Source organism: Lampris incognitus, chromosome 1, assembly GCF_029633865.1.
Source record: "Lampris incognitus isolate fLamInc1 chromosome 1, fLamInc1.hap2, whole genome shotgun sequence".
NCBI lineage: Eukaryota > Metazoa > Chordata > Actinopteri > Lampriformes > Lampridae > Lampris > Lampris incognitus.
The window spans coordinates 2,269,961-2,295,756 of record NC_079211.1 but is presented as its reverse complement, the minus strand read 5'-3'; the positions used below and the strand labels follow the sequence as shown (position 1 = coordinate 2,295,756).

The following is a 25,796-nucleotide window of genomic DNA, read 5'->3' as shown; positions in this document are numbered from 1 at the left end:
GCACCAATCTAAAAGCCCCTCTCACTGATTTACTTTTCTTCTCTTTCATTTTGTTCTCGGGATAGAGGCCGCGTGACTTCACCATCCTGAGCGCAAGGTCGCTCAGAAACAAGATGGACAAACTCCAACTCCTAACAAGAGGGTGCTTTGAGTACCACGAGTCCTGTATCGTGCTTTTCACCAAGACTTGGTTACACTCAGAGATCCCTGCCTGTTTTGTTGAAATAAAGGGGTTCTCACACATCCACTCTGATAGAAGCGAGCTGTCTGGAAAAAGCAAAGTGGGCGGGTTCTGCTTCTACATGAATGACAAGTGGTCTGAGAGGAAATCTGTAACCCTGATGTGGAACTGTTATGTGTGAGTCTCAGGTTGTTCTACCCATCCCAAGAGTTTGGAAATATCCTCATCTGCTCTGTTTATTCACTGTACCATCCATCCATCCATCCATCCATCCATCCATCCATGCATCATCCGAACCACTTATCCTGCTCTCAGGGTCGCGGGGATGCTGGAGCCTATCCCAGCAGTCATTGGGTGGCAGGCTGGGAGTCATCCTGGGCAGGCTGCCAGGCCATCACATAGGGCCAACATTCACACACACACCCACACACATTCATACCTACGGACAATTTAGTACTGCCGATTCACCTGACCCACATGTCTTTGGACTTTGGGGGAAAGCCGGAGCCCCCGGAGGAAACCCATGCAGACATGGAGAGAACATGCAAACTCCAAACGGGATGACCTGGGACGACCCTCAAGGTTGGACTACCCCGGGGCTCAAACCCAGGACCTTCTTGCTGTGAGGCGACCGCGCTAACCACTGCGCCACCATGCCACGCTGTTTATGTACCCCCAATGGCAATGCCTTGAGGGCTGCAACACAGGTTGCAAGACTCTTCATAAACTACACCCCAAGCACCCTGATCTTCATCATGGGAGATCTTAATCACTGCAACATAAATACCGCATTGCCAGGTTTTGAACAGTATATTAAATGTGATACCGGGACAATTAAGACTCTAGACAAGTACATCGCCATAGCTTAACCACCCCTGTCTAACTCTAACCATAACACCATTCACTCATATACAAGACAGCCCTAACGAGCAGTAAACCCGTGCTTGAATCTGTCAGTGCATAGGCAGAGGATAGCATAGAAACACGGAAAGATGGCTTTTTATGCACAGACTGGGGCGTTTAACCTGGATAATGCCACAGAAGTTACCACAGATTACATACAGTTTTCTGTTGACACTGTGATCAGACAATAAAAGTCTACCCCAGCAAAAACCTTCCATCACAAAGGAGGTAAAGGACTGTATTAACAGAAAAAAGCAGGCATTTAAGACCAATTACCACCTATAAATAAAAACTGTACAAAAAGAGTTGAACCATATGCTCAAAGAAGCAAGGGCACACCATAGGGAGGCGATAGAGGAAAACCTCCAGACTATCAACTCTACAAACTCTGGGACTCAATGAAAACAAGCCACCAAAATGAAACCCACAAAGGAATCTTTGCATGTTGCAGATGAACTGGCTAAAGCAAATGAGCTGAATGTTTTTATAAGCCGTTTGACAGTTGTGATTCACCTGCTGAATGTGACGTTGTGCTAGATGAATTGCTATTGATGATGTTGACAAGCTAGAGATTGCCACTAAATCCATCAACAAGATCCTTAAGCAAATCAAAGTCAACAAGGCCACAGATCCAGATGGTATCTCTTTTCTTTATTAAGAACATGTGCAGATGGATGGACAACCGACTGGTGCCCCATTTTCCAGAGGTCCTTATATTCTCACACTGCACCAACACAATGGAAAAAGGCAGTCATCAAACCTGTCCCTCAGAAACTGCCCACAGGAGAATAATGATTTTAGTCCTATTGCTCTAGCCTCTGTTGTGATGAAGTGTATGGAGAAGCTCATAATGAGCAAACTACAGCTTGATGTAGGCCTGCGGCTAGATCCCTACCATTTTGCATGCAAACAGCAGAAAGGCACTGATGATGCAAGTGCACTTAGTGACTAAACACCTTGAGAGTCCTATGGCCTTTGCTAGACTGTTGTCTGTAGACTTCAGCTCAGGCTTTAACACTCTGCAGCCTCGTGTTCTCCTGAAAACACTGCAGCACCTGAATGTCAACCCCTTCACTATTAAGTGGTACCACTCATTTGACCAATCGCACCCAGCAGATCAGGGTGAACGGGAGCCTATCTGAACCCCTGACCATCAGCACCAGCACCCCCCAAGGGTGCAACGGTTCCCCAGTCCTGTTCACCCTGTACACCAATGAATGAGCATGCAGCACTGCTAACAATTACATGATGAAGTTTTCTGATGACACAGCTATCCTGGGTCTCATGTCTTGACACATCAGATAGAGCTGTATACAAACATGAGATTCTGAACTTTGGCCAGTGGTGCGACAAACACTTCCTCACCTTTAACATTAAGAAAACAGAGGAGGTAGTGTTCGACCCCAACTCCATTGGAGACCACTCACCGGTAATTATCCATGACCAGAACACAGCCCAGGTTTATTCTTACATGGATATCTGGGCATACGCATCACAACAAGCTGACATGGAGTGTTCAGGTAGAAAATGTCTGCACTAGGGTCCAACAGCAGCTACACTTCCTACGTAGGCCAAGGGACTTTGGTGTTAACCAGAAAGTGTTGCTCTTCTTCTACCATAATGTAGCTTAGAGCATCCTGCGGTATGGCATCTCAGCCTGGTTTGGCAACCTCAGCGTACAGCTGAAAGCCCAGATCACCCGGCATCTCAGTCTGGTTTGGCAACCTCAGCGTACAGCTGAAAGCCCAGATCACCCGGCTAACACAGAACCATGAAAATCATGGGAGTCCGGTAGCATCCGACACTCCAGACTGTCTTTGATGAAACAATCATCAGACAGGCCCCAAAAAATTATTTCAGACTCCGCCCATGTCCTCCTCCTCCATGCTAGTCCAGGGGTTTTTCTTTTTCAGCATTTTTTCACAACATTAAGCCCTTTTAAGAACATTCCAGAAACAAAAACAAGTAAGATCATCTCAAATCACTGGTAAAAACATTCATGACAATAAAACCAAATGTAAAGACTCTAGATGAAATTGGCTGTTTGCTGAGACACTTACAGAACCAGTCGGCCGCTCAAGCTCGCCTCTCTTCTGATTGACAAAGAATCACCAGCATCTGTTTGTTTGTTTGTTGTTTGTGTGTTTGTTTAGCTGGTCGGTTCATAATGTGGCTCTGCAGTAAAGATGTCCAGATCGTGACGTTCTCTCTCTGGCCAGCTGATTGATGATGAGGCTGATGGCCTCCTCTCAGATCTTTGCTGCTAATGGTGAGGAGTTCTGGTAAGAACAGCGAGGAAACTTTGAAAGGTTTTCCAATAATAAAATGTTGGGAACAATTGGAGGAACTTCCCAGACCTACCTGGGCCAGGGTGAGCCAGGCTTTAGAACAATAGAAGAGAGAGGTTGAAAGTGCATGGGACTCAATGTAAACTCCTCCATCTGAAACCTATCATGTGACTCCGCACACACCGCAAACATTTGATAAGTTCTTTATGTGCACAGATGGCATTAAGGTGCATCGGGTATCAATGAGATTTTCATCGCATTTCTGTGTGAATTGTTAATCTGCTGATCAAACAGAACGCCGGGCGCCGGGACTTGTACTTGTACCGGCGTCGCTGGGCGACGCCTTGCAGAGAAAGCCGTTGGCTCAGGAAAGGCTAACAGGTGTTCCTCTCCCTGCTTTTCCATTCAGCAGTTATCAAGACACGCCGGTGACGTCTTCACAATGTTTGACTCGATTCATTCTCACACTGTTTGCCATTGAAGAGGCTGGTGTACAACGTCTGTCCAGACCGTCAGTCATGGTAGTGGTGTGTGTGTGTAGAGGGGTGCTGCAGGTTAAACAGATCCTGTTGTTTTAAGCGGTGTTATTTAGCTCTCTGCTTTGGCAGATACTGTACAGCTCCATTTGGCTGGTAGCTGAAGTGAGCAAAGCCCACCTGCTGCATCTGAGTCATCCTCTGAGATGTGCAGCCTCAGTGCAGGAGGACAGACGGAGGCTCACCTGCTGTGAGCACCTCTTTGACACCTACGCCTCTTTTCAATATTTTTACCATGCTGCCTGTTCAGTGATGTCAGCTATATTATTCACCACATGGTTTTAACTGGTTCTCTGGAGCTGGGTGGTATATCGATAGATAAAGACCACATTATCTTGATAAGGTTCTAGTTTGCAGCAGTTTTGAATTCATTATAAAGTCTTGCATGCTGTAAAAGTGACACACTTTTAACATTACAGTGGGAAAATGTTTACTTTCCATGAAACAATAATGGTATATTTCTTAACCTCCCGATTTATTTCAGATATTTTGCTTTTTAATTTCACATCATCCATCCATCCATCATCCAGACCGCTTATCCTGCTCTCAGGGTCATGTGATGCTGGAGCCTATCCCAGCAGTCATTGGGTGGCAGGTTGGGAGACACCCTGGACAGACCGCCAGACCATTACACACACACACACACATTCACACCTAGGGGCAATGTAGTACGGTGAGTCACCTGACCTACATGTCTTTGGACTGTGGGAGGAAATCAGAGCACCCGGAGGAAACCCACACAGACACGGGGAGAACATGCAAACTCCACACAGACGACGACCCGGGATGACCCCCAAGTTTGGGCTACCCTGGGGCTCAAACCCAGGACCTTCTTGCTGTGAGGCGACCATGCTGCCCCTACATTTCATGAAATGTATTTACTCTTATTTCTAGTGAAGTGACCGAGGGATGAAAATGAAACAGCAGTGTCGGGGTGGTGCGGTGTGTGGGACACGAGAGTTGAAATAAGATCTGTCTCTCATTCTTCCACGCCGGCTCGCCACGGTGGTGTCTTTGCACTGTTTCACATCAGAAGTGAAAAAAAATGTGCTCAACAGAAGCACATTTTATATGTGCTTACTACATACCTCCTGGATCTCTAAAGTCAAAATAAGATGCTTCTTGCATATCGCAGCATCATATCCTTATTGTGTAGATGGAGGAAAATATCCTGGTATGAATTGTACATCATATTTCCCAAACTGAAAGCCCAGAGAGCTGAACACATTTCCCAAATCACAGAAGCAGCACCGGCAGCCCAGGTGTTGAGATGGTCAGCTGGTCAGGAAAGACCTTCATGGTCTGGTAAAGCAGACGGCTTGTTCAGGGGATTATCGTCACTACAAGATGTTCACAAGCTGTAGAAACCATAGAACAGACTTGTGCCAGGTTTGTTCAGTGAACCGACAGAAGGAGAGGAAGATAGAGAGAGAGATGGGGAGATTGACCTCAGATGACCCAAAGCTGTGCTGCTGACCAGAAGTCTGACTGCAGACCTGAAGGCCAGGTGAGATCTCAGAGCTCACCTGTTCATGTATTACATGGTATTGGCTGGGTTGATGCTTTCAGCTGCCATCATGAAATAACCAAAAGTGCATAAAAGCTGAGGCGTCCAGGTGGCGTGGTGGTCTATTCCGTCGCCTACCAACACAGCGATCGCCGGCTCGAATCCCCGTGTTGCCTCCGGCTTGGTCGGGCGTCCCTACAGACACAATTGGCCGTGTCTGCGGGTGGGAAGCCAGATGTGGGTATGTGTCCTGGTCGCTGCACTGGTGCCTCCTCTGGTCGGTCGGGACGCCTGTTAAGGGGGGAGGGGGAACTGGGGGGAATAGTGTGATCCTCCCCCTGGTGAAACTCCTCACTGTCAGGTGAAAAGAAGCGGCTGGTGACTCCACATGTATGGGAGGAGGCATGTGGTAGTTTGCAGCCCTCCCCGGATCAGCAGAGGGGGTGGAGCAGAGACCGGGACGGCTCAGAAGAGTGGGGTAATTGGCCAAGTACAATTGGGGAGAAAAAAGGGGGGAAAATCCCACCCCCAAAAAAACCAAACAGAAAGTACATAAAACCAAAGACAAAACGGAAGAAGGTTTAGCGAGTGAAGCTAGTGGAGCAAATGAACTGTTGAAGCGTCCACTGTGATTTATCCAAGGCGTCTGCTGGCTTCAGCTGATCCCAACTGGTTTCATTCACTCAGCAGAAGACGCTGAGAGCAAGCTGTCCAGCGAGGACGTCTCTAGCATCTGCAGCGGCCCCGTCCAGCTGAGGTCAGCCCACACGCCATCATCTCCCATAGTCCCATGCCAAGTCCAGTCTGCCCACCACCACACACTTCCATGTACCCCTACCACACACCTCCATGTCCAGTCTGCCCCCCGCATTAGAGGTTCCACCACAGGACAGACAGCCTCTGAAGGTCCCACCAAGTCGGCTCAGAGCTGCTGGTCCACTGCCTCTGGTCCACTGCCTCTGGTCCACTGCCTCTGGTCCACTGCCTCTGGTCCACTGCCGTGTCCGTGTGTGTGTGTGTGTGTGTGTGTGTGTGTGTGTGTGTGTGTGTGTGTGTTAGTGAAGTTTGTTGAGACAACAACAAGCAGTACGGCCTGATAGAAAGCAATTACTGTTAAGAGCATGTAGAACATAGAACATCGTTGTTTATTTTTTTAGTAGAAACATCTGGCGGGCCAAGTAGAACCTTGTGGCGGTTTGGCCCGCGGGCCCACTTTGGGCAGCGCAGTTACAACCTGGGTTCTCCTAGTTCTGTTTTTTTTTCATCATACACGTCAGTTATGATTTCATTTTTTGCTGCATCCTGAACGTTGCACAGGTGAGCGACATACCTGGTTTAGATAACTGGGTTAAACTGGACTTGTTGGAACCTGTCTGTCAGTTGTCCCATAAGACACCGCTGTAAAGCTGAGTCCAGCGGTGGTCCCGCCCGGGTCCAGAGTCTACTGAATGAAGCTGGTGAGTAACGCGAGGTCATAACTGATATGTATGATGGGAAAAATAAGACGCCGGTTGTAAAACACCAGCGGCACGGTGGCCCAGTGGTCAGCACTTGTCTCACAACACCAAGGTCCTGGGTTCGAACCCCCGGCCGTCCCAGGCCCTTCCTGTGTGGAGTTTGCATGTTCTCCCCATGTCTGTGTGGGTTTCCTCTGGGTGCTCCAGTTTCCTCCCACCATCAAAAAGACTCACATGTTAGGGTTAATACTCCTGCCTGTGCCCCTGAGCAAGGCAGTGGGAAGAAGAGGTGGAGTTGGTCCGCGGGTGCTGCAGCTGCCCACTGCTGCTGCTGTTCAATATGATCAGATGCAGAGAACTGTATTTACCCCAGAGGGGCAGTTCAGTCCCACAAGCCACCCACACCACACTCACACACAGCTGACAGACAGGCGGCAGTCGTCAGTACCGCATGGCAGAGACAACAGACAGGTGGGATGGCAAGAGGATGGCTTCCATGCAGAGAACACATTCATTGTCACCATAAGGTGGCGCCATTAGGTGGCGTTCTTCCTCTTGCTGTAACTACCAGAGTTGTATTGTGTGAGACGTCTTCCTCACTGCTGGACAACAGACGCAGTTCACCTTTTATTCAGCTTTTCATTTACACTTCACCAGCATCTGTCTGTCCACCAGCAGCTACCGCTTCTTACTTTGGATCTATCTGTCTGTCCGTTTGTCTGTCTGTCTGGGCCTGGCTGTCCATCTGTGTCTGTCCATCTGTATCTGTCTGTCTGTCTGTCTGTCCATCTGTCCATCTGTGTGTCTGTCCGTTTGTGTGTCCGTCTGTGTGTCTGTCCATCCATGTCTGTCTGTCTGTCCATCTGTGTCTGGGTCTGTCTGTTCATCTGTCCATCTGTCCGTCGGGCTGTATCTGTCTGTCTGTCTGTCTGTGTCTGTCCATCTGTCCATCTGTGTCTGTCCGTCTGTGTCTTTCCGTCTGTGTCTTTCCGTTTGTCTGGGCCTGGCTGTCCATCTGTGTCTGTCCATCTGTATCTGTCTGTCTGTCTGTCTGTCTGTCCATCTATCTGTCCATCTGTGTGTCCATCTGTGTGTCTGTCCGCCTGGCTGTCTGTCCGTTTGTGTGTCCGTCTGTGTCTGTGTGTCTGTCCATCCATGTCTGTCTGTCTGTCCATCTGTGTCTGGGTCTGTCTGTTCATCTGTCTGTCTGTCCGTCCATCTGTCCGTCAGTCTGTATCTGTCTGTCTGTGTCTGTCTGTCTTTCTGTCTCTGTCTGTCCGTCTGTCCATCTATGTCTGTCCATCTGTGTCTTTCCGTCTGTGTCTGTCCGTCTGTCTGTCTGTATCTGTCCGTCTGTCTTTCTGTCTCTGTCTGTCCATCTGTCTGTGTTGGTCTGTCCATCTGTCTTTCCATCTCTGTCTGTCTGTCCATCTGTGTCTGTCTGTCTTTCCGTCTGTGTCTGGCCGTCTGTCCGTCTGTGTTTGTCCATCTGTGTCTTTCCGTCTGTGTCTGGCTGTCTGTCCGTCTGTGTTTGTCCATCTGTGTCTTTCCATCTGTGTCTGTCCGTCTGTGTCTGTCCGTCTGTCTGTCTGTATCTGTCCGTCTGTCTTTATGTCTCTCTCTGTCCATCTGTCTGTGTTGGTCTGTCCATCTGTCTTTCCGTCTGTGTCTGTCTGTCCATCTGTGTCTGTATTTGTCTGTCTGTCTGTCTTTCCGTCTCTGTCTGTCCGTTTGTCCGTCTGTCCATCTGTGTCTGTCTTTGTCTGTCTGTCCATTGGTCTGTGTCTGTCTGTCTAAACGCCTGTGTCTGTCCATCTGTCTGTGTGTGTTCATGTGTCTGTCTGTCTGTGTCTGTCTGTCTGCCCACCTGTGTCTGTCCATCTGTCTGTGTGTGTTCATGTGTCCATCTGTCTGTGTCTGTCTGTCTGCCCGCCTGTGTCTGTCCATCTGTCTGTGTCTGTGTAAGTGAATGAATGTTGTGTAGGATTCTAAGTTGTCCGTCCTTCGTAGCTCATCAGTTACATAAGTGACACAGAAACATTCACATCATCTGTGAAGTGAGAAGACGTCATCCTTTCTCTTCCACCACTGAGGTGATTGTTACCCCTGGCATCCTCCTCCTGCCCCGGTAGAGGCTGCCTTCACCCCTGTTCATACCCCACACACCGCCATATACCCCCACCACACACACCTCCATATACCCCCACCACACACACCTCCATATACCCCCACCACACACACCTCCATATACCCCCACCACACACACCTCCATATGCCCCCACCACACACACCTCCATATACCCCCACCACGCACACATCCATGTACCCCCACCACACACACCTCCATATACCCCCACCACACACCTCCATATACCCCCACCACACACACCTCCATATACCCCCACCACACACACATCCATGTACCCCCACCGCACACACATCCATGTACCCCCACCACACACCTCCATATACCCCCACCAAACACACCTCCATATACCCCCACCACACACACATCCATGTACCCCCACCACACACACATCCATATACCCCCACCATACACACACATCCATGTACCCCCACCACACACCTTCATGTACCCCCACCACACACACCTCCATATACCCCCACCACACACCTCCATATACCCCCACCACACACACATCCATGTACCCCCACCACACACACCTCTATATACCCCCACCACACCTCCATGTACCCCCACCACACACACCTCCATATACCCCCACCAAACACACATCCATGTACCCCCACCACACACACCTCCATATACCCCCACCAAACACACATCCATGTACCCCCACCACACACACCTCCATATACCCCCACCATACACATCTCCATATACCCCACCACACACCTCCTTGTACCCCCACCACACCTCCATGTATCCCCACCACACACACCTCCATGTTCCCCCACCAGACACACATCCATGTACCCCCACCACACACCTCCATGTACCCCCACCACACACTTCCATATACCCCCACCACACACTTCCATGTACCCCCACCACACAACTCCATGTACCCCCACCACACACCTCCATATACCCCCACCACACACCTCCATGTACCCCCATAACATACCTCCATATACCCCCACCACACACTTCCATGTACCCCCACCACCACACACTTCCGTGTACCCCCACCACCACACATCTCCATGTACCCCCACCACACACCTCCATGTACCCCCACCACACACTTCCATATACCCCTACCACACACTTCCATGTACCCCCACCACACAACTCCATGTACCCCCACCACACACCTCCATATACCCCCACCACACACCTCCATGTACCCCCATCACATACCTCCATATACCCCCACCACACACTTCCATGTACCCCCACCACCACACACTTCCGTGTACCCCCACCACCACACATCTCCATGTACCCCCACCACACACCTCCATGTACCCCCACCACACACTTCCATGTACTGAGTGTACACCTAGTAATGATACTGAGTACACACCTAGTAATGGTACTGAGTGCACACCTAGTAATGGTACTGAGTACACACCTAGTAATGGTACTGAGTGCACACCTAGTAATGGTACTGAATGCACACCTAGTAATGGTACTGAGTACACACCTAGTAATGGTACTGAGTACACACCTAGTAATGGTACTGAATGCACACCTAGTAATGGTACTGAGTACACACCTAGTAATGATACTGAGTACACACCTAGTAATGGTACTGAGTACACACCTAGTAATGGTACTGAGTACACACCTAGTAATGGTACTGAATGCACACCTAGTAATGGTACTGAGTACATACCTAGTAATGATACTGAGTACACACCTAGTAATGGTACTGAATGCACACCTAGTAATGGTACTGAGTACACACCTAGTAATGGTACTGAATGCACACCTAGTAATGGTACTGAGTACACACCTAGTAATGGTACTGAATGCACACCTAGTAATGGTACTGAGTACACACCTAGTAATGGTACTGAGTACAGACCTAGTAATGGTACTGAGTACACACCTAGTAATGGTACTGAGTGCACACCTAGTAATGGTACTGAGTACACACCTAGTAATGGTACTGAATGCACACCTAGTAATGGTACTGAGTACACACCTAGTAATGGTACTGAGTACACACCTAGTAATGGTACTGAATGCACACCTAGTAATGGTACTGAGTACACACCTAGTAATGGTACTGAGTACACACCTAGTAATGGTACTGAGTACACACCTAGTAATGGCGACCTGGAGGAACTTGCTCACGGCAGTCACAGGTTGTTTACTGGGGTCACACACCACGTCGTTCATTTCCCCAGGGACACCTCTGTCTTTCAGTCACACCCCCGTCTCTCACCTGCTCAGTTGTCCTGGTGCCATATGGAGAGAAGATTTGTCTGTGTCTCTGCACCTGTCTTTTGTCCATGTGTTCATATAGTCCCGTTTCTTTAGTCTCTCTCTCATCTCAGCCTCTCTTAGTGTCTGTCTCTCTGTCCCTCGTAGCACGTTACACCACACGTCTCCGTCTCTCTGTCCCTCATAGCACGTTATACCACACGTCTGTCTGTCTATGTCCCTCATAGCACGTTATACCCACACATGTCTGTCCGTCTCTCTGTCCCTCGTAGCACGTTATACCCACGCATGTCTGTTCGTCACTCTGTCCCTCGGAGCACGTTATACCACACGTCTGTCCATCTCCCTGTCCCTAGTAGCACGTTATACAACACATGTCTATCTGTTCCTCGTAGCACGTTATACCCATATGTCTGCCCGTCTCTGTGTCCCTCATAGCACGTTATACCCACACATGTCTGTCCGTCTCTCTGTCCCTCGTAGCATGTTATACCACACGTCTGTCTGTCTATGTCCCTCATAGCACGTTATACCCACACATGTCTGTCCATCTTTCTGTCTCTCATAGCATAGCACATTATACCACATGTCTGTCCGTCTCTCTGTCCCTCGTAGCACGTTATACCACACATGTCTGTCCGTCTCTCTGTCCCTCATAGAACGCTATACCCACACATGTCTGTCCGTCTCTCTGTCCCTCGTAGCACGTTATACCCACACATGTCTGTCCGTCTCTCTGTCCCTCGTAGCACGTTATACCACACTTGTCTGTTCGTCACTCTGTCCCTCGGAGCACATTATACCACACGTCTGTCCATCTCCCTGTCCCTAGTAACACGTTATACCACACATGTCTATCTGTCCCTCGTAGCACGTTATACCCACATGTCTGCCCATCTCTCTGTCCCTTATAGCACGTTATACCACACGTCTCTCCATCTCTCTGTCCCTCATAGCACGTTATACCCACACATGTCTGTCCGTCTTTCTGTCTCTCATAGCATAGCACATTATACCCACACATGTCTGCCCGTCTCTCTGTCCCTCGTAGCACGTTATACCACACATGTCTGTCTGTCTCTCTGTCCCTCGTAGCACGTTATACCCACACATGTCTGCCCTTCTCCCTGTCTCTAGTAGCATGTTATACCCACACATGTCTGCCCGTCTCTCTGTCCCTAGTAGCATGTTATACCACACATGTCTGTCTGTCTCTCTGTCCCTCATAGCACATTATACCACATGTCTGTCCGTCTCTCTGTCCCTCGTAGCACGTTATACCACACATGTCTGTCCGTCTCTCTGTCCCTCATAGCACGTTATACCCACACATGTCTGTCCGTCTCTCTGTCCCTCGTAGCACGTTATACCCACACATGTCTGTCTGTCTCTCTGTCCCTAGTAGCACGTTATACCACACTTGTCTGTCTGTCTCTCTGTCCCTCATAGCACATTATACCACATGTCTGTCCGTCTCTCTGTCCCTCGTAGCACGTTATACCACACATGTCTGTCCGTCTCTCTGTCCCTCATAGCACGTTATACCTACACATGTCTGTCCGTCTCTCTGTCCCTCGTAGCACGTTATACCACACTTGTCTGTTTGTCACTCTGTCCCTCGGAGCACATTATACCACACGTCTGTCCATCTCCCTGTCCCTAGTAGCACGTTATACCACACATGTCTATCTGTCCCTCGTAGCACGTTATACCCACATGTCTGCCCATCTCTCTGTCCCTCATAGCACGTTATACCACACATGTCTCTCTGTCCCTCACAGCACGTTATACCAACACATGTCTGTCCGTCTTTCTGTCTCTCATAGCATAGCACATTATACCACATGTCTGTCCGTCTCTCTGTCCCTCGTAGCACATTATACCACACATGTCTGTCTGTCTCTCTGTCCCTCGTAGCACGTTATACCCACACATGTCTGCCCTTCTCCCTGTCTCTAGTAGCATGTTATACCCACACATGTCTGCCTGTCTCTCTGTCCCTAGTAGCACGTTATACCACACATGTCTGTTCGTCACTCTGTCCCTCGGAGCACATTATACCACACGTCTGTCCATCTCCCTGTCTCTAGTAGCACGTTATACCACACATGTCTGCCCATCTCTCTGTCCCTCATAGCACGTTATACCACACATGTCTCTCCGTCTCTCTGTCCCTCATAGCACGTTATACCCACACATGTCTGTCCGTCTTTCTGTCTCTCATAGCATAGCACATTATACCACATGTCTGTCCGTCTCTCTGTCACTCGTAGCACGTTATATCACACATGTCTGTCTGTCTCTCTGTCCCTCGTAGCACGTTATACCCACACATGTCTGCCCTTCTCCCTGTCTCTAGTAGCACGTTATACCCACACATGTCTGCCCTTCTCCCTGTCTCTAGTAGCACGTTATACCCACACATGTCTGCCCTTCTCCCTGTCCCTAGTAGCATGTTATACCCACACATGTCTGCCCTTCTCCCTGTCCCTAGTAGCATGTTATACCCACACATGTCTGTCCGTCTTTCTGTCTCTCATAGCATAGCACATTATACCACATGTCTGTCCTTCTCCCTGTCCCTAGTAGCACGTTATACCCACACATGTCTGCCCTTCTCCCTGTCCCTAGTAGCACGTTATACCACACATGTCTGCCCTTCTCCCTGTCCCTAGTAGCATGTTATACCCACACATGTCTGCCCTTCTCCCTGTCCCTAGTAGCATGTTATACCCACACATGTCTGTCCGTCTTTCTGTCTCTCATAGCATAGCACATTATACCACATGTCTGCCCTTCTCCCTGTCTCTAGTAGCACGTTATACCCACACATGTCTGCCCGTCTCTCTGTCCCTAGTAGCACGTTATACCCACACATGTCTGTCTGTCTCTCTGTCCCTCGTAGCACGTTATACCCACACATGTCTGTCTGTCTCTCTGTCCCTCGTAGCACGTTATACCCACACATGTCTGTCTGTCTCTCTGTCCCTAGTAGCACGTTATACCACACATGTCTGCCCGTCTCTCTGTCTCTAGTAGCACGTTATACCCACACATGTCTGCCCGTCTCTCTGTCTCTAGTAGCACGTTATACCCACACATGTCTGCCCGTCTCTCTGTCCCTAGTAGCACGTTATACCCACACGTCTGCCCTTCTCCCTGTCTCTAGTAGCACGTTATACCACACATGTCTGTCTGTCTTTCTGTCTCTCATAGCATAGCACGTTATACCACACATGTCTGTCCTTCTCCCTGTCCCTAGTAGCACGTTATACCACACATGTCTGCCCGTCTCTCTTTCTCTAGTAGCACGTTATACCACACATGTCTGTCCGTCTTTCTGTCTCTCATAGCATAGCACGTTATACCACACATGTCTGTCCTTCTCCCTGTCCCTAGTAGCACGTTATACCACACATGTCTGCCCTTCTCCCTGTCTCTAGTAGCACGTTATACCCACACGTCTGCCCGTCTCCCTGTCTCTAGTAGCACGTTATACCACACATGTCTGTCTGTCTCTCTGTCCCTCGTAGCACGTTATACCCACACATGTCTGTCTGTCTCTCTGTCCCTAGTAGCACGTTATACCCACACATGTCTGTCTGTCTCTCTGTCTCTAGTAGCACGTTATACCCACACATGTCTGTCTGTCTCTCTGTCTCTAGTAGCACGTTATACCCACACATGTCTGTCTGTCTCTCTGTCCCTAGTAGCACGTTATACCCACACATGTCTGCCCGTCTCTCTGTCTCTAGTAGCACGTTATACCCACACATGTCTGCCCTTCTCCCTGTCTCTAGTAGCACGTTATACCCACACATGTCTGTCTGTCTCTCTGTCCCTAGTAGCACGTTATACCACACATGTCTGCCCGTCTCTCTGTCTCTAGTAGCACGTTATACCCACACATGTCTGTCTGTCTCTCTGTCCCTAGTAGCACGTTATACCACACGTCTGCCCTTCTCCCTGTCTCTAGTAGCACGTTATACCACACACGTCTGCCCTTCTCCCTGTCTCTAGTAGCACGTTATACCACACATGTCTGTCTGTCTCTCTGTCCCTCGTAGCACGTTATACCACACATGTCTGTCTGTCTTCCTGTCTCTAGTAGCACGTTATACCACACACGTCTGCCCGTCTCTCTGTCTCTAGTAGCACGTTATACCACACATGTCTGTCTGTCTCTCTGTCCCTAGTAGCACGTTATACCACACATGTCTGTCTGTCTCCCTGTCTCTAGTAGCACGTTATACCACACATGTCTGTCTGTCTCTCTGTCCCTAGTAGCACGTTATACCACACATGTCTGCCCGTCTCTCTGTCTCTAGTAGCACGTTATACCACACATGTCTGTCTGTCTCTCTGTCCCTAGTAGCACGTTATACCACACATGTCTGTCTGTCTCTCTGTCCCTCGTAGCACGTTATACCCACACATCCCCAGCTGAGGGGCAAACAGAGAGAATAGATGGCCGTGTTCAGCTCCATGGTGACTGCTGGCGCTCTGCCTCCTTCACAACAAGCCCTTCTCATCCCTCCACATCAACACTTCATGAGGAAGACGAGGATAGATCCCACGTAGAAATACACGGCAGTTTCTCACCGTGAAGCATGGCTTTATTTTGCCACCGTTTTTAAAATCTTGTAGACACTACATTCACACACAGCTCTCAGCCACACATTATTATAAACAGCCTTCTCGTTTTGCTCTGAGCAGAGGGTAATACTGCATGTATGGACTGAAGAAGCCCCCCCCCCCCCCGCGCATCAGATCTCATGAGACAAAGCCTGGATGCAGATAAACGCTGTGGGAATGTGGGTGGACAGACAGCTGAGGAATGAATGAGTGCCGAGGCTCGATCTCCTTCCCAGCCACGCAGACAGACAAGCACCAAAATCCTAATAAAGGGAACAAAGACAGACCAGCATGCACACAACCCGTTCACACCCCGCACAGCGCGCGGTGCTCTCCGGGGTGCACCCAAACTCACTGGACAAAGGAATTACCACCAACAACACAGGGAAATGGTTCCACAAGTCCAGCAAGCAGACTGCCTGGTGAGAATGCACCCCGATTCAGACTGAAACCATCTCGCTCACCTTTCTGGGTTTGCCCCTCATCCATGTCTTCTTCCATTCTGCTAATGTGGGCTTTCGGACAGGATATGTGGAAAAAAGCCTTCTGAGGTTGATGGTTTAAAGCCGTATTTCTGTTGCCGGTACCAGCTGATGGATAATCCACAAAGTGCTCCTTCCTTTATGTCCTTCTCCTCTTTCTGAGGGGGTTCTTTCTCGCCGTTCACTGCATCTCCGTCCTGCTCTCCATCTCTGCCGCTCAGAGAAGCACTGAAGCCCTCCCAACTGAGGAGGGGGGGCAGTTGTAGTGCAGGGGGGAGGGGTGGTGGTGGGGGGTAGGAGGGGTAGAGGAGGAGGAGGAGTTATCTGGGTGGGGGGGGTCTCTGATACCCCTCAGTTGTCAGACAGAATAGTGGAGTCTGTCAGTGGTGGTTCTGCTGCATTAACATCTCATTTAAACATGTCCTAATGTGATTACTCACACACATGAAGTGATAGCATCACAAAAGAGGTGTCAGCACATTCTTATCATGGAAGTGAGGAGAAAGAAAAGAAAGTTGAATATTTAATGCTAACAGTGTTACTGGTTTATATAGACAACTGCTGTACTCTTCAAAAGGAATCCCGCCCTGAAATAATAATAGAATAACACGATTAAAAAAGAAGTTCTTGAGTTGTGTATCCATCATCTTTATGAAGGAGAGGATACTGCTGGTTTATAAGGCCACACATCATCACCCCCCCCCCATTGTACTTGGCCAATTACCCCACTCTTCCGAGCTGTCCCGGTCTCTGCTCCACCCCCTCTGCTGATGCGGGGAGGGCTGCAGACTACCACATGTCTCCTCCCATACATGTGGAGTCACCAGCCGCTTCTTTTCACCTGACAGTGAGGAGTTTCACCAGGGGGACATAGCGCGTGGGAGGATCACGCTAGTCCCCCCAGTTCCCCCTCCACCCTGAACAGGTGCCCCAACCGACCAGAGAAGGCGCTAGTGCAGCGACCAGGACACATACCCACATTTGGCTTCCCACTCACAGATACGGCCAATTTTGTCTGTAGGGACGCCCGACCAAGCTGGAGGTAACACGGGGATTCGAACCGCCTTCCCCGTATTGGTAGGCAACAGAAAAGACCGCTACGCTACCCAGGCGCCCTAGATTAGATATTCCTCTACAATAAGAGGAACTGTGGGTGAAAAGTCGGGCAGTACGGTGGCACAGTGGTTAGCATTGTCGCCTCACAGCAAGAAGGTCCTGGGTTCCAACCCTGGGGTTGTCCCAACCTTGGGTCACCCCAGGTCATTTCTGTGTGGAGTTTGCATGTTCCCGTGACTGGGGTGGGTTTTCTCCGGGTTCTCCGTTTTCCCCAACATCAAAAAGACATGCATGTTAGGGTTAATACTCTTGTCTGTGTCCCTGACCGTGGCAGGGCAAGACGAACTGGAGTTGGTCCCCGGGTCCTGCACGGTGGCTGCCCACTGCTCCTAGCTACACAGCTAGCATAGGTTAAAATCAGAGGAAGACTTTCCCCACGGGGATCAATAAAGTAGTAAAAAAAAGTCATCTGTCTGGTAGCTCACATCTCATGCTACCACTGGCACATAGGCGGCACTATGCTCCCAATAAACTTTTGTGTCACGTTATATAATAATTTGTAAAAGTTGAGTAGCGTCACGTTTACAGGCGCTGCTATTTTCTTTTTAAGCCGTGTCCACCTGGTTTTGGGTAAATGTTCAACAGCAGAGTGAAAAAAGCAACCCTTTCTGACAAATTATGTTTCTAATTCCAATGGAAAACTAGTCCACGTTTGCGTTACCTAGTATTAGCAAACTGTTAGCTAGCTAATAGCGCATCCTTTCATCTGTAGTGTTGGCCAAATAGCTAGCTAGCTAGCTAGCTCTACCTATGGCTTGGCATTTCATTGCCATTATAAAATATTGTGGCAAACTGGCGTGAAAGAAGGAGGCAGAAGGCAGAGATCTCGATTTTAATGGCAGCTCCCATGTCCCATACATAACACCACCCCAGGAGAGCTCTTTTATTGTGTCCCCAAAATGGTTGCCGATTAACAGCTTTCCACCTGACGTCACTATTAAAAACATCAGTCTTAGTCACGGTCCTACAGTCAGTCAGGAAAATTGTCGTCTACCCAGTCAGTGGCGGCTGGTGCTAACAGTTTTGGGGGTTTTTTTTTGGGGGGGGCACAATTTACCTTGGCGCAGCACACCTGACAGCTGCTTTAATGTCCACACAGTCACAGAAGAAGGACAATAGGCTACATTGTCCTTCTTAATAACTCTGACTGGATATTAAAGCAGCTGTCAGGTGTGCTGTGCCAAGGTAAATTGTGCCCCCCCCCAAAAAAAATGTATTAGCACCAGCCGCCACTGATTTTAACTTGAACGTTAACAGTCCCATAAGCCCCTGCACTCCCCCAGCACAGAGACAGTCAGAGCGGCCGCCTGAATGATGATTTATGTGGAACATGTAAACAAGCAGGATATAACATACAGATAAGCCACTGCCAGTAATGTGAAGTGATCAACAAATCCACACATCAAGCTCAGTGAACACATCTCCATACACACCAGATTATTTGTTACATGTTGGAAAAGCAGTAGGAGGAAGTATACACTTATTTTCCCTACCTCTTCTCACCTTCTCTTAAGTTAATTCAGCTATTGTACATTACAAACAGGAAAATAAAACATAAAACAACCCAGATATCCATTCGGTGTCATATAAAGCAAAATGAAAACATGTAACTAGGAATGTTTGGAGATAAGTAAAACTTAGACAGTTAACACAACTCTTCATCATCCCTATATCTCTTGATAATCAGACCTTTGTACTTCTTCTTGAACTGTGTAATGTTTGTACTGTGTTTGAGTTCCATGCTCACACTGTTCCACAATTTTACCCCACAGATTGAAATGCCCATGCTCTTCAAAGCTGCACCAACACTTCATTTCTTGAAGCTTAATTTCCCTCTCAAACTATATTCCCCTTTTCTATCTGAGAGTATTTTTTGTATATTACTTAGTAGTAGATTGTTTGGTAGTATGATAGTAGATTGTGGCATCCAGCGCTTTACTTGTGCCCCCATCCATAGGGTTAGTGGTTGTTTCAGGAAGGGCATCTGACGGAAAATTTTGCCAGTCAGTATGCGGATTGACAAGACCATATCAGATCGGTCAAGGCCGCAGTTGGCAACAGCCGCCATTGGTGCTGTGCCCTCACAGGGTACCGATGGAAACAATACAATCCACTGTGGTGACCCCTGAGAAACAGGGAACAAGCCGAAATAAGAAGGAATGTTCTGCGACGGCTCAGCTTGGTGATAGCATAATCCTAGGGCATAGTCCTAATTCACACCAATGATCTTCAGTGCCTACTTTTGGGTGTATCTAGCTGCGTAAGAGTGGTTTGTGAGGCATTCATCCAGGCATGGAAGGAGGACTCCATGATGCTCCTGACCTGTGTTGAGTACACGTTGGCTCTGCCTCTGGGATCACGCTTGTTGGCCAACTTCCGCAGTGCTCCAGCACGTTTGCAGATGTCAGACAGATGGCTTGTCCACTGGAGTTTCCTGTCAATGAACAGTCCTAGAACTTCCATCTGCACATTGAGCTTGATTTTAGTGCTCCCAAAGAAGAGATCAGGACGAGATGGATTTCTCTTTCTGGACAGGATCTTTGCTTTTTAAACTTGCATGTAGGTAACCTTGCAGGCATCATCCCACTTCCTGGTGTTTTCCAGGGCTTTGTTAGGCTTGCTGCTGCCTCAGACCAATTTGATGGTGTTATGGGTTTATAGATTTACCAGCAGCGTGAAGCAGGAGGTTTCGTGTTAACTTTCACACACCTTTTGCGTTTACATGCACTTGTATGCACTAGGGATGGGAAGATTAACCTATTTGTATTGATACAAGAACACGCGCGGGCAAGATGCGAGTGCATCGGTAGAGCAGCTGTGAATCGATGCAATTTTGGAAAGAAATCGGGATGCATCGGTTGTTAAATGTTTGCATCAGTAAAATCCGATCTATTAGATTATTAGATGTTTTATTCTTTTGTTTAGAAATGTGACCGACCCAGTAATTTGATATTTTGATACTTTTATTCCTCCTAATTAGACCTATGTTACCTTAACATGCGTCGCGGATGTATACTATTGTGTGTGCCGCGGAGGCTGAGAAGATATACTCCCTGTGAACTGCAAATCGAGCGTTTGGGAACACTCGGGGTTTTATGAGAGAGACGGGAAAATTGACAAGTCTGATGCGATTTGCAAAATGTGCCGTGCTGCTGTTAAGTATACAGGCAGTACAAATGACCGTATAGCTCACCTGAAGCGACCACCTGGTGTGACCGTGGAGGCGTCTGTCAGTAGGTCTACCGGCATCCCCCGCCTCGGGTTCGGATTCATTAACGGCTACTAGCCCCAAGAGTGGTGACGGTGGGCAAAGTATTGCAAGTTTTTTCCATGCCCCACTGGCTAACAGCCCCACTCATTCAAAGACAGTAACTGACGCTATGGCCTTCTTTATTTGTAAAGAGATCCAGCCTTACCCTGCGTTGAGTCCCACTGTGTTGCGTTCCACTGTGTTGAGTCCCACTCCGTTGAGTCACACTGCATTGAATCGTAAAGCGTTGAATCACACTACGTTGAGTCACACTGCGTTGAGTCACACTGCGTTGAGGCACACTACCTTGAATCACACTGCGTTGAGTCACACTACGTTGAGTCACACTGCGTTGAATCACACTGCATTGAGGCGCACTACGTTGAATCATACTGCGTTGAGGCACACCACGTTGAGTCACACTGCGTGGAGGCACATTACGGTGAATCATACTGCGTTGAGGCACACTAAGTTGAGTCACACTGCGTTGAGGCACACTGTGTTGAGGCACACTACGTTGAGTCACACTGCGTTGAGTCACACTGCATTGAGGCACACTACGTTGAGTCACACTGGGTTGAGGCACACTACGTTGAGTCACACTGCATTGAGGCACACTACGTTGAGTCACACTGCATTGAGTCACACTGCGTTGAATCACACTATGTTGAGTCACACTTCGTTGGGTCACACTGCGTTGAGGCACACTACATTGAGTTACACTGCGTTGAGGCACACTACATTGAGTCACACTGCGTTGAATCACACTACGTTGAATCACACTGCGTTGAGTCACACTACGTTGAATCACACTACATCGAATCACACAGCGTTGAGTGACACTGCGTTGATTCACACTGTGTTGAGTCCCACTACGTTGCGTCACACTGCGTTGAATCACACTATGTTGAGTCACACTGCGTTGAATCACACTGCGTTGAATTACACTGCGTTGAATCACACTGCGTTGAATCACACTGTATCGAGTCCCTCTGCATTGAGTAACACTGCGTTGAATCACACTGCGTTGAGTCCCACTGCGTTGCGTCACACTGTGTTGAATCACACTACGTTGAGTCACACTGCATTGAATCACACTGCGTTGAATCACACTGTATCGAGTCCCTCTGCATTGAGTAACACTGCGTTGAATCACACTGCGTTGAGTCCCACTGCGTTGCGTCGCACTGCGTTGAATCACACTACGTTGAGTCACACTGCGTTGAATCACACTGCGTTGAATCACACTGCATCGAGTAACACGGCGTTGAATCGCACTGCGTTGAGTCACACTGTGTTGAATCGCACTACGTTGAGTCAGACTGTGTTGAATTACACTGCATCGAGTCCCTCTGCGTTGAGTCACACTGCATTGAGTAACACGGCGTTGAATCGCACTGCGTTTAGTCACACTGCGTTGAATCACACTGCGTTGAATCACACTGCATCGAGTAACACGGCGTTGAATCGCACTGCGTTGAGTCACACTGTGTTGAATCGCACTACGTTGAGTCAGACTGTGTTGAATTACACTGCATCGAGTCCCTCTGCGTTGAGTCACACTGCATTGAGTAACACGGCGTTGAATCGCACTGCGTTTAGTCACACTGCGTTGAATCGCACTACGTTGAATCGCGCTGTGTTGAGTCACACTGCGTTGAATCGCACTGCGTTGGAGTAACACTGCGTTGATTCACACTACGTTGAGTCGCGCTGTGTTGAGTAACACTGCGTTCAATCACTCTACGTTGAGTCACACTGCATCGTGATTCGGGTGTGAATCGTATCGTACCGCATCGGTAGTTGCTGCATACATGTCTTTAATGCATCGGAACGTTGACAGTGTATCGAGATATGTATGGTATCGGCCTCACACCAGAGAGGCTCAACCCTAGTATGCACACACCCACATGCCCACAAAGCACCCCACCCCACCCTTCATAACATGGCGGCACGTTATCTTACCAGGGTTTCATTGTTTGGAGGGAAATAATTGCTGTTGAGGAACTGGGGGAGGTAAGAGGCGGTAACCCCCCCCCCCCCACACACACACACACACACACCTCTCAATTCAATTCAATTCAGTTCAATTTTATTGTCATTAAAAACAATGTGCAGGCACATGTTAAAAATGAAATGAGGGCTGTGGCTTCACCAAACAGTGCAAGACAGACACAGACAAACACAGCAAACACAGTAGAAGATATACACACATGAAGACCAAAAGCTAAGATAAGGTAAAAAAGAGCTGGGGTACAAAATATTTAAAAATATCTACAGACATTCAGTGGGTGGCCAGGTTCAGGTGGGCAACAGCTTGTGGAAAAAAGCTGTTTTTGAGCCTGGTACTGCGGGCTCTGAGGCTCCTGTAGCACCTCCCAGAGTGCAGGGGGGAGAACAGTCCATGGTTGGGTTCGGGTGGGATCTCTGCTGACGCTCAGACCCCTTCCAAGGCAGCGTTTGTGATAAATGTCTTTTATGGCTGGGAGCTGGGTACCGGTGATATGCTGGGCCACCTTGACGACCCGCTGCAGAGCTTTCTGGTCTACTGAGGTGCAGTTGCCGTACCACACTGAGATGCAGATGGTCAGGATGCTCTCTGTGGTGCAGTGGTAGAAGTTGGTGAGAATTTTGGGGGGTAGATGGGCGCTCCTCAGCCTCCTCAGGAAATGCAGGCATTGTTGGGCCTTTTTCACCAGCGCCTGGGTGTTTAATGTCCAGGAAAGGTCCTCGCTGATGTGGACTCCAAGGAATTTAAAGCTGGAAACATGCTCCACTTCCACCCCATTGATGTGTATGGGGGAGTGGCTTCAGCTTCTAGACATCCTGAAGTCCACAATCAGCTCCTTTGTCTTCTGCACATTAAGGACAAGATTGTTGGTAGTACACCATGATGTGAGGTGCTCAATCTCGTCCCTGTAGGCTGTCTTGTCATTGTTGGTGATACGGCCAATGACTGTGGTGTCATCTGCAAACTTAACTATAACATTTGAAGGGTGAGTTGGCAGGCAGTCGTGGGTAAAGAGGGAGAAAAGGAGGAGGCTCAGAACACAGCCTTGAGGGGCACCTGTGCTGAGGGTCAGGGTGGAGGAGGAGTGGTCACCTAACCTAACAGACTGAGGTCTGTTAGGTTAGGTGGGTCCCTGTGATAGAATGGTGAAAGAAGAAATAAAACAAATACAGTCTTTATGCACGCTCAATAATGCAGGTAAGAAATTCAAAGAAAGTTGAAAAAGCCACTTTATTGTGTCATTGTGTTGTTAAAATTAATGTGTTCTCTGCATTTAATCCATCCTATTGTGTAGGAGCGGTGGGCAGCTGCAGCGCCCGGGGACCAACTCAGAATCAGAATCACATTTACTGGCCATGTAGGTTTGCAATACATGGAATGTGACTCTGGTTTTGTGGCTCTCTCAGTGTACTTAACGTTGAATAACAACACTACAACACAACAATCTTCACATACTATATATACACAAGGACTGACTGACACAGGTGAAATAAGAGGTGATAAGGTGCAGTGGTGCAGAGAATATATCAGAGATGCTGAAATACATGTTAGCAGCTTACTGACATACATGCCTGAGGTAGATGGACATGACAGAGCGTACCAGTATACATACAATGTACAGTACAGTACATACAACGTGCAGTACAGTATATACAACGTGTACAGTACAGTATATACAACATGGATGGATTTATTTGACAGTGTTAAGTGTTCATTTGAATGACAGCCCACAGAAAGAAACTCTTTTTTATATCTGGTTGTTTTGGGGTACAGTGCTCTGTAGCGCCTACCAGAGGGGAGGATTAGGAACTGGGTGTGACCAGGGTGTGATGGGTCTGCAGTGATGTTGCCTGTCCATTTCCTGAGTCTGGAGGTGTGTAAGTCCTGAATGGAGGGAAGCTTGGCACCAATGATCTTCTCTGTAGACTTAACTGTCTGTTGTAGTCTGTCCCTGTCCTGTTTGGTGGTCCATCCAAACAGGACAGGGGTGGACGTGCAGAGGACAGACTGGACTATTGCAGTGTAGAACTGAATCAACAGTTCCTGAGGCAGGCTGAACTTCCTGAGCTGGCGGAGAGAGTACATCTTCTGCTGGGCCTTCTTGATGATTGTGTCTATGTTGGATGCCCAACATAGACTCCAGAAGTCCAGTTCTTCTTTCCATTTCCTTGTCCAGGAGCACAGACAGGAGTGTTAACCCTACAGCGAAAGGAAAAGAAACGGAACAGAAAAGCGACAGATGGTCAAATGCGCTTAAAGATCTACTGTCAGTCAACACGAAGCACCACCTGTCCCAGACAAGGTGTGAAAGTGTTTTTGCTGTTCTTTCAGAGCTGGTAGTTGTTCGGACATGACTAAATGCTGTGTGGAGCTTGTCACCGTTTGTGCACATATGCTCGTGTTGCAGTGTGTTTGTGTGAATGTTCGGGTGTTCGTATGCATGTGCAGCGTGGATGGAGTCCAATAGCCAGCGCCGGCACTCACGGCCAAAAGAAGGAGCCAAAGAAGCTCACTGTAAGCTTATTAATGTCTCTGGTCGCTCTCCAGTCGGGGCTCGCTAGTTGCTATGGCAACCATTCCCTCAAAATACCGTTCAGTAGGAAGAGCGTGTAGACACGCAATAAATACAAACACAGTAACCTCAAACACTTCTTTTTATAACCCAAGTCTGTTTTCGTATCAGCCTGCGGGTGAAGTCATGCAGGAATGGTCGTTCCCGTCAGATGCTGCTGGGCGCAGAAAGGAAACATGTCAGGCCTGAGAAGTCATTCCTCTTCTTCCTTTATCCTTTCTTTGTAGATATGGCGTATCTTTGCATGCACAAAGCCCAGTTTGATGCTGGTCATGTGGGGGCGGTGAGCTTCGGTTTCGGTGCTGATGTGCCTTCGCGTCCAGTCAGACAGAAATCAGAAGCTCTGGCAGAGTAAGGAGGTCAGGTTTTGAGGAGCTTCACCGACGTTCTCCTTCCATGGCAACAAGACGGGCTGCTTCTGACTAAAGCTGCCATTAAATAGAAACGTATCACTCATCCCTATCGTACAGAAGCACTGCT

At 48.6% G+C, this 25,796-nt stretch overlaps 1 protein-coding gene across 1 annotated transcript in view; it reads right to left on the bottom strand.

Moving 5' to 3' along the window:
• gpm6aa (glycoprotein M6Aa) overlaps window positions 1-20,732 on the bottom strand; it is a 72,232-nt gene extending 51,500 nt beyond the window's left edge. Inside the window, exons 1-2 of the mRNA XM_056296700.1 lie at window positions 20,677-20,732; window positions 19,724-19,971 (exon numbers count right to left, since the gene is read on the bottom strand). Coding sequence (XP_056152675.1) covers window positions 19,724-19,971; window positions 20,677-20,732 — 304 coding nt within the window. The remainder of the gene's footprint in view (window positions 1-19,723; window positions 19,972-20,676) is intronic.
• Between the last annotated feature and the right edge of the window lie 5,064 nt (window positions 20,733-25,796).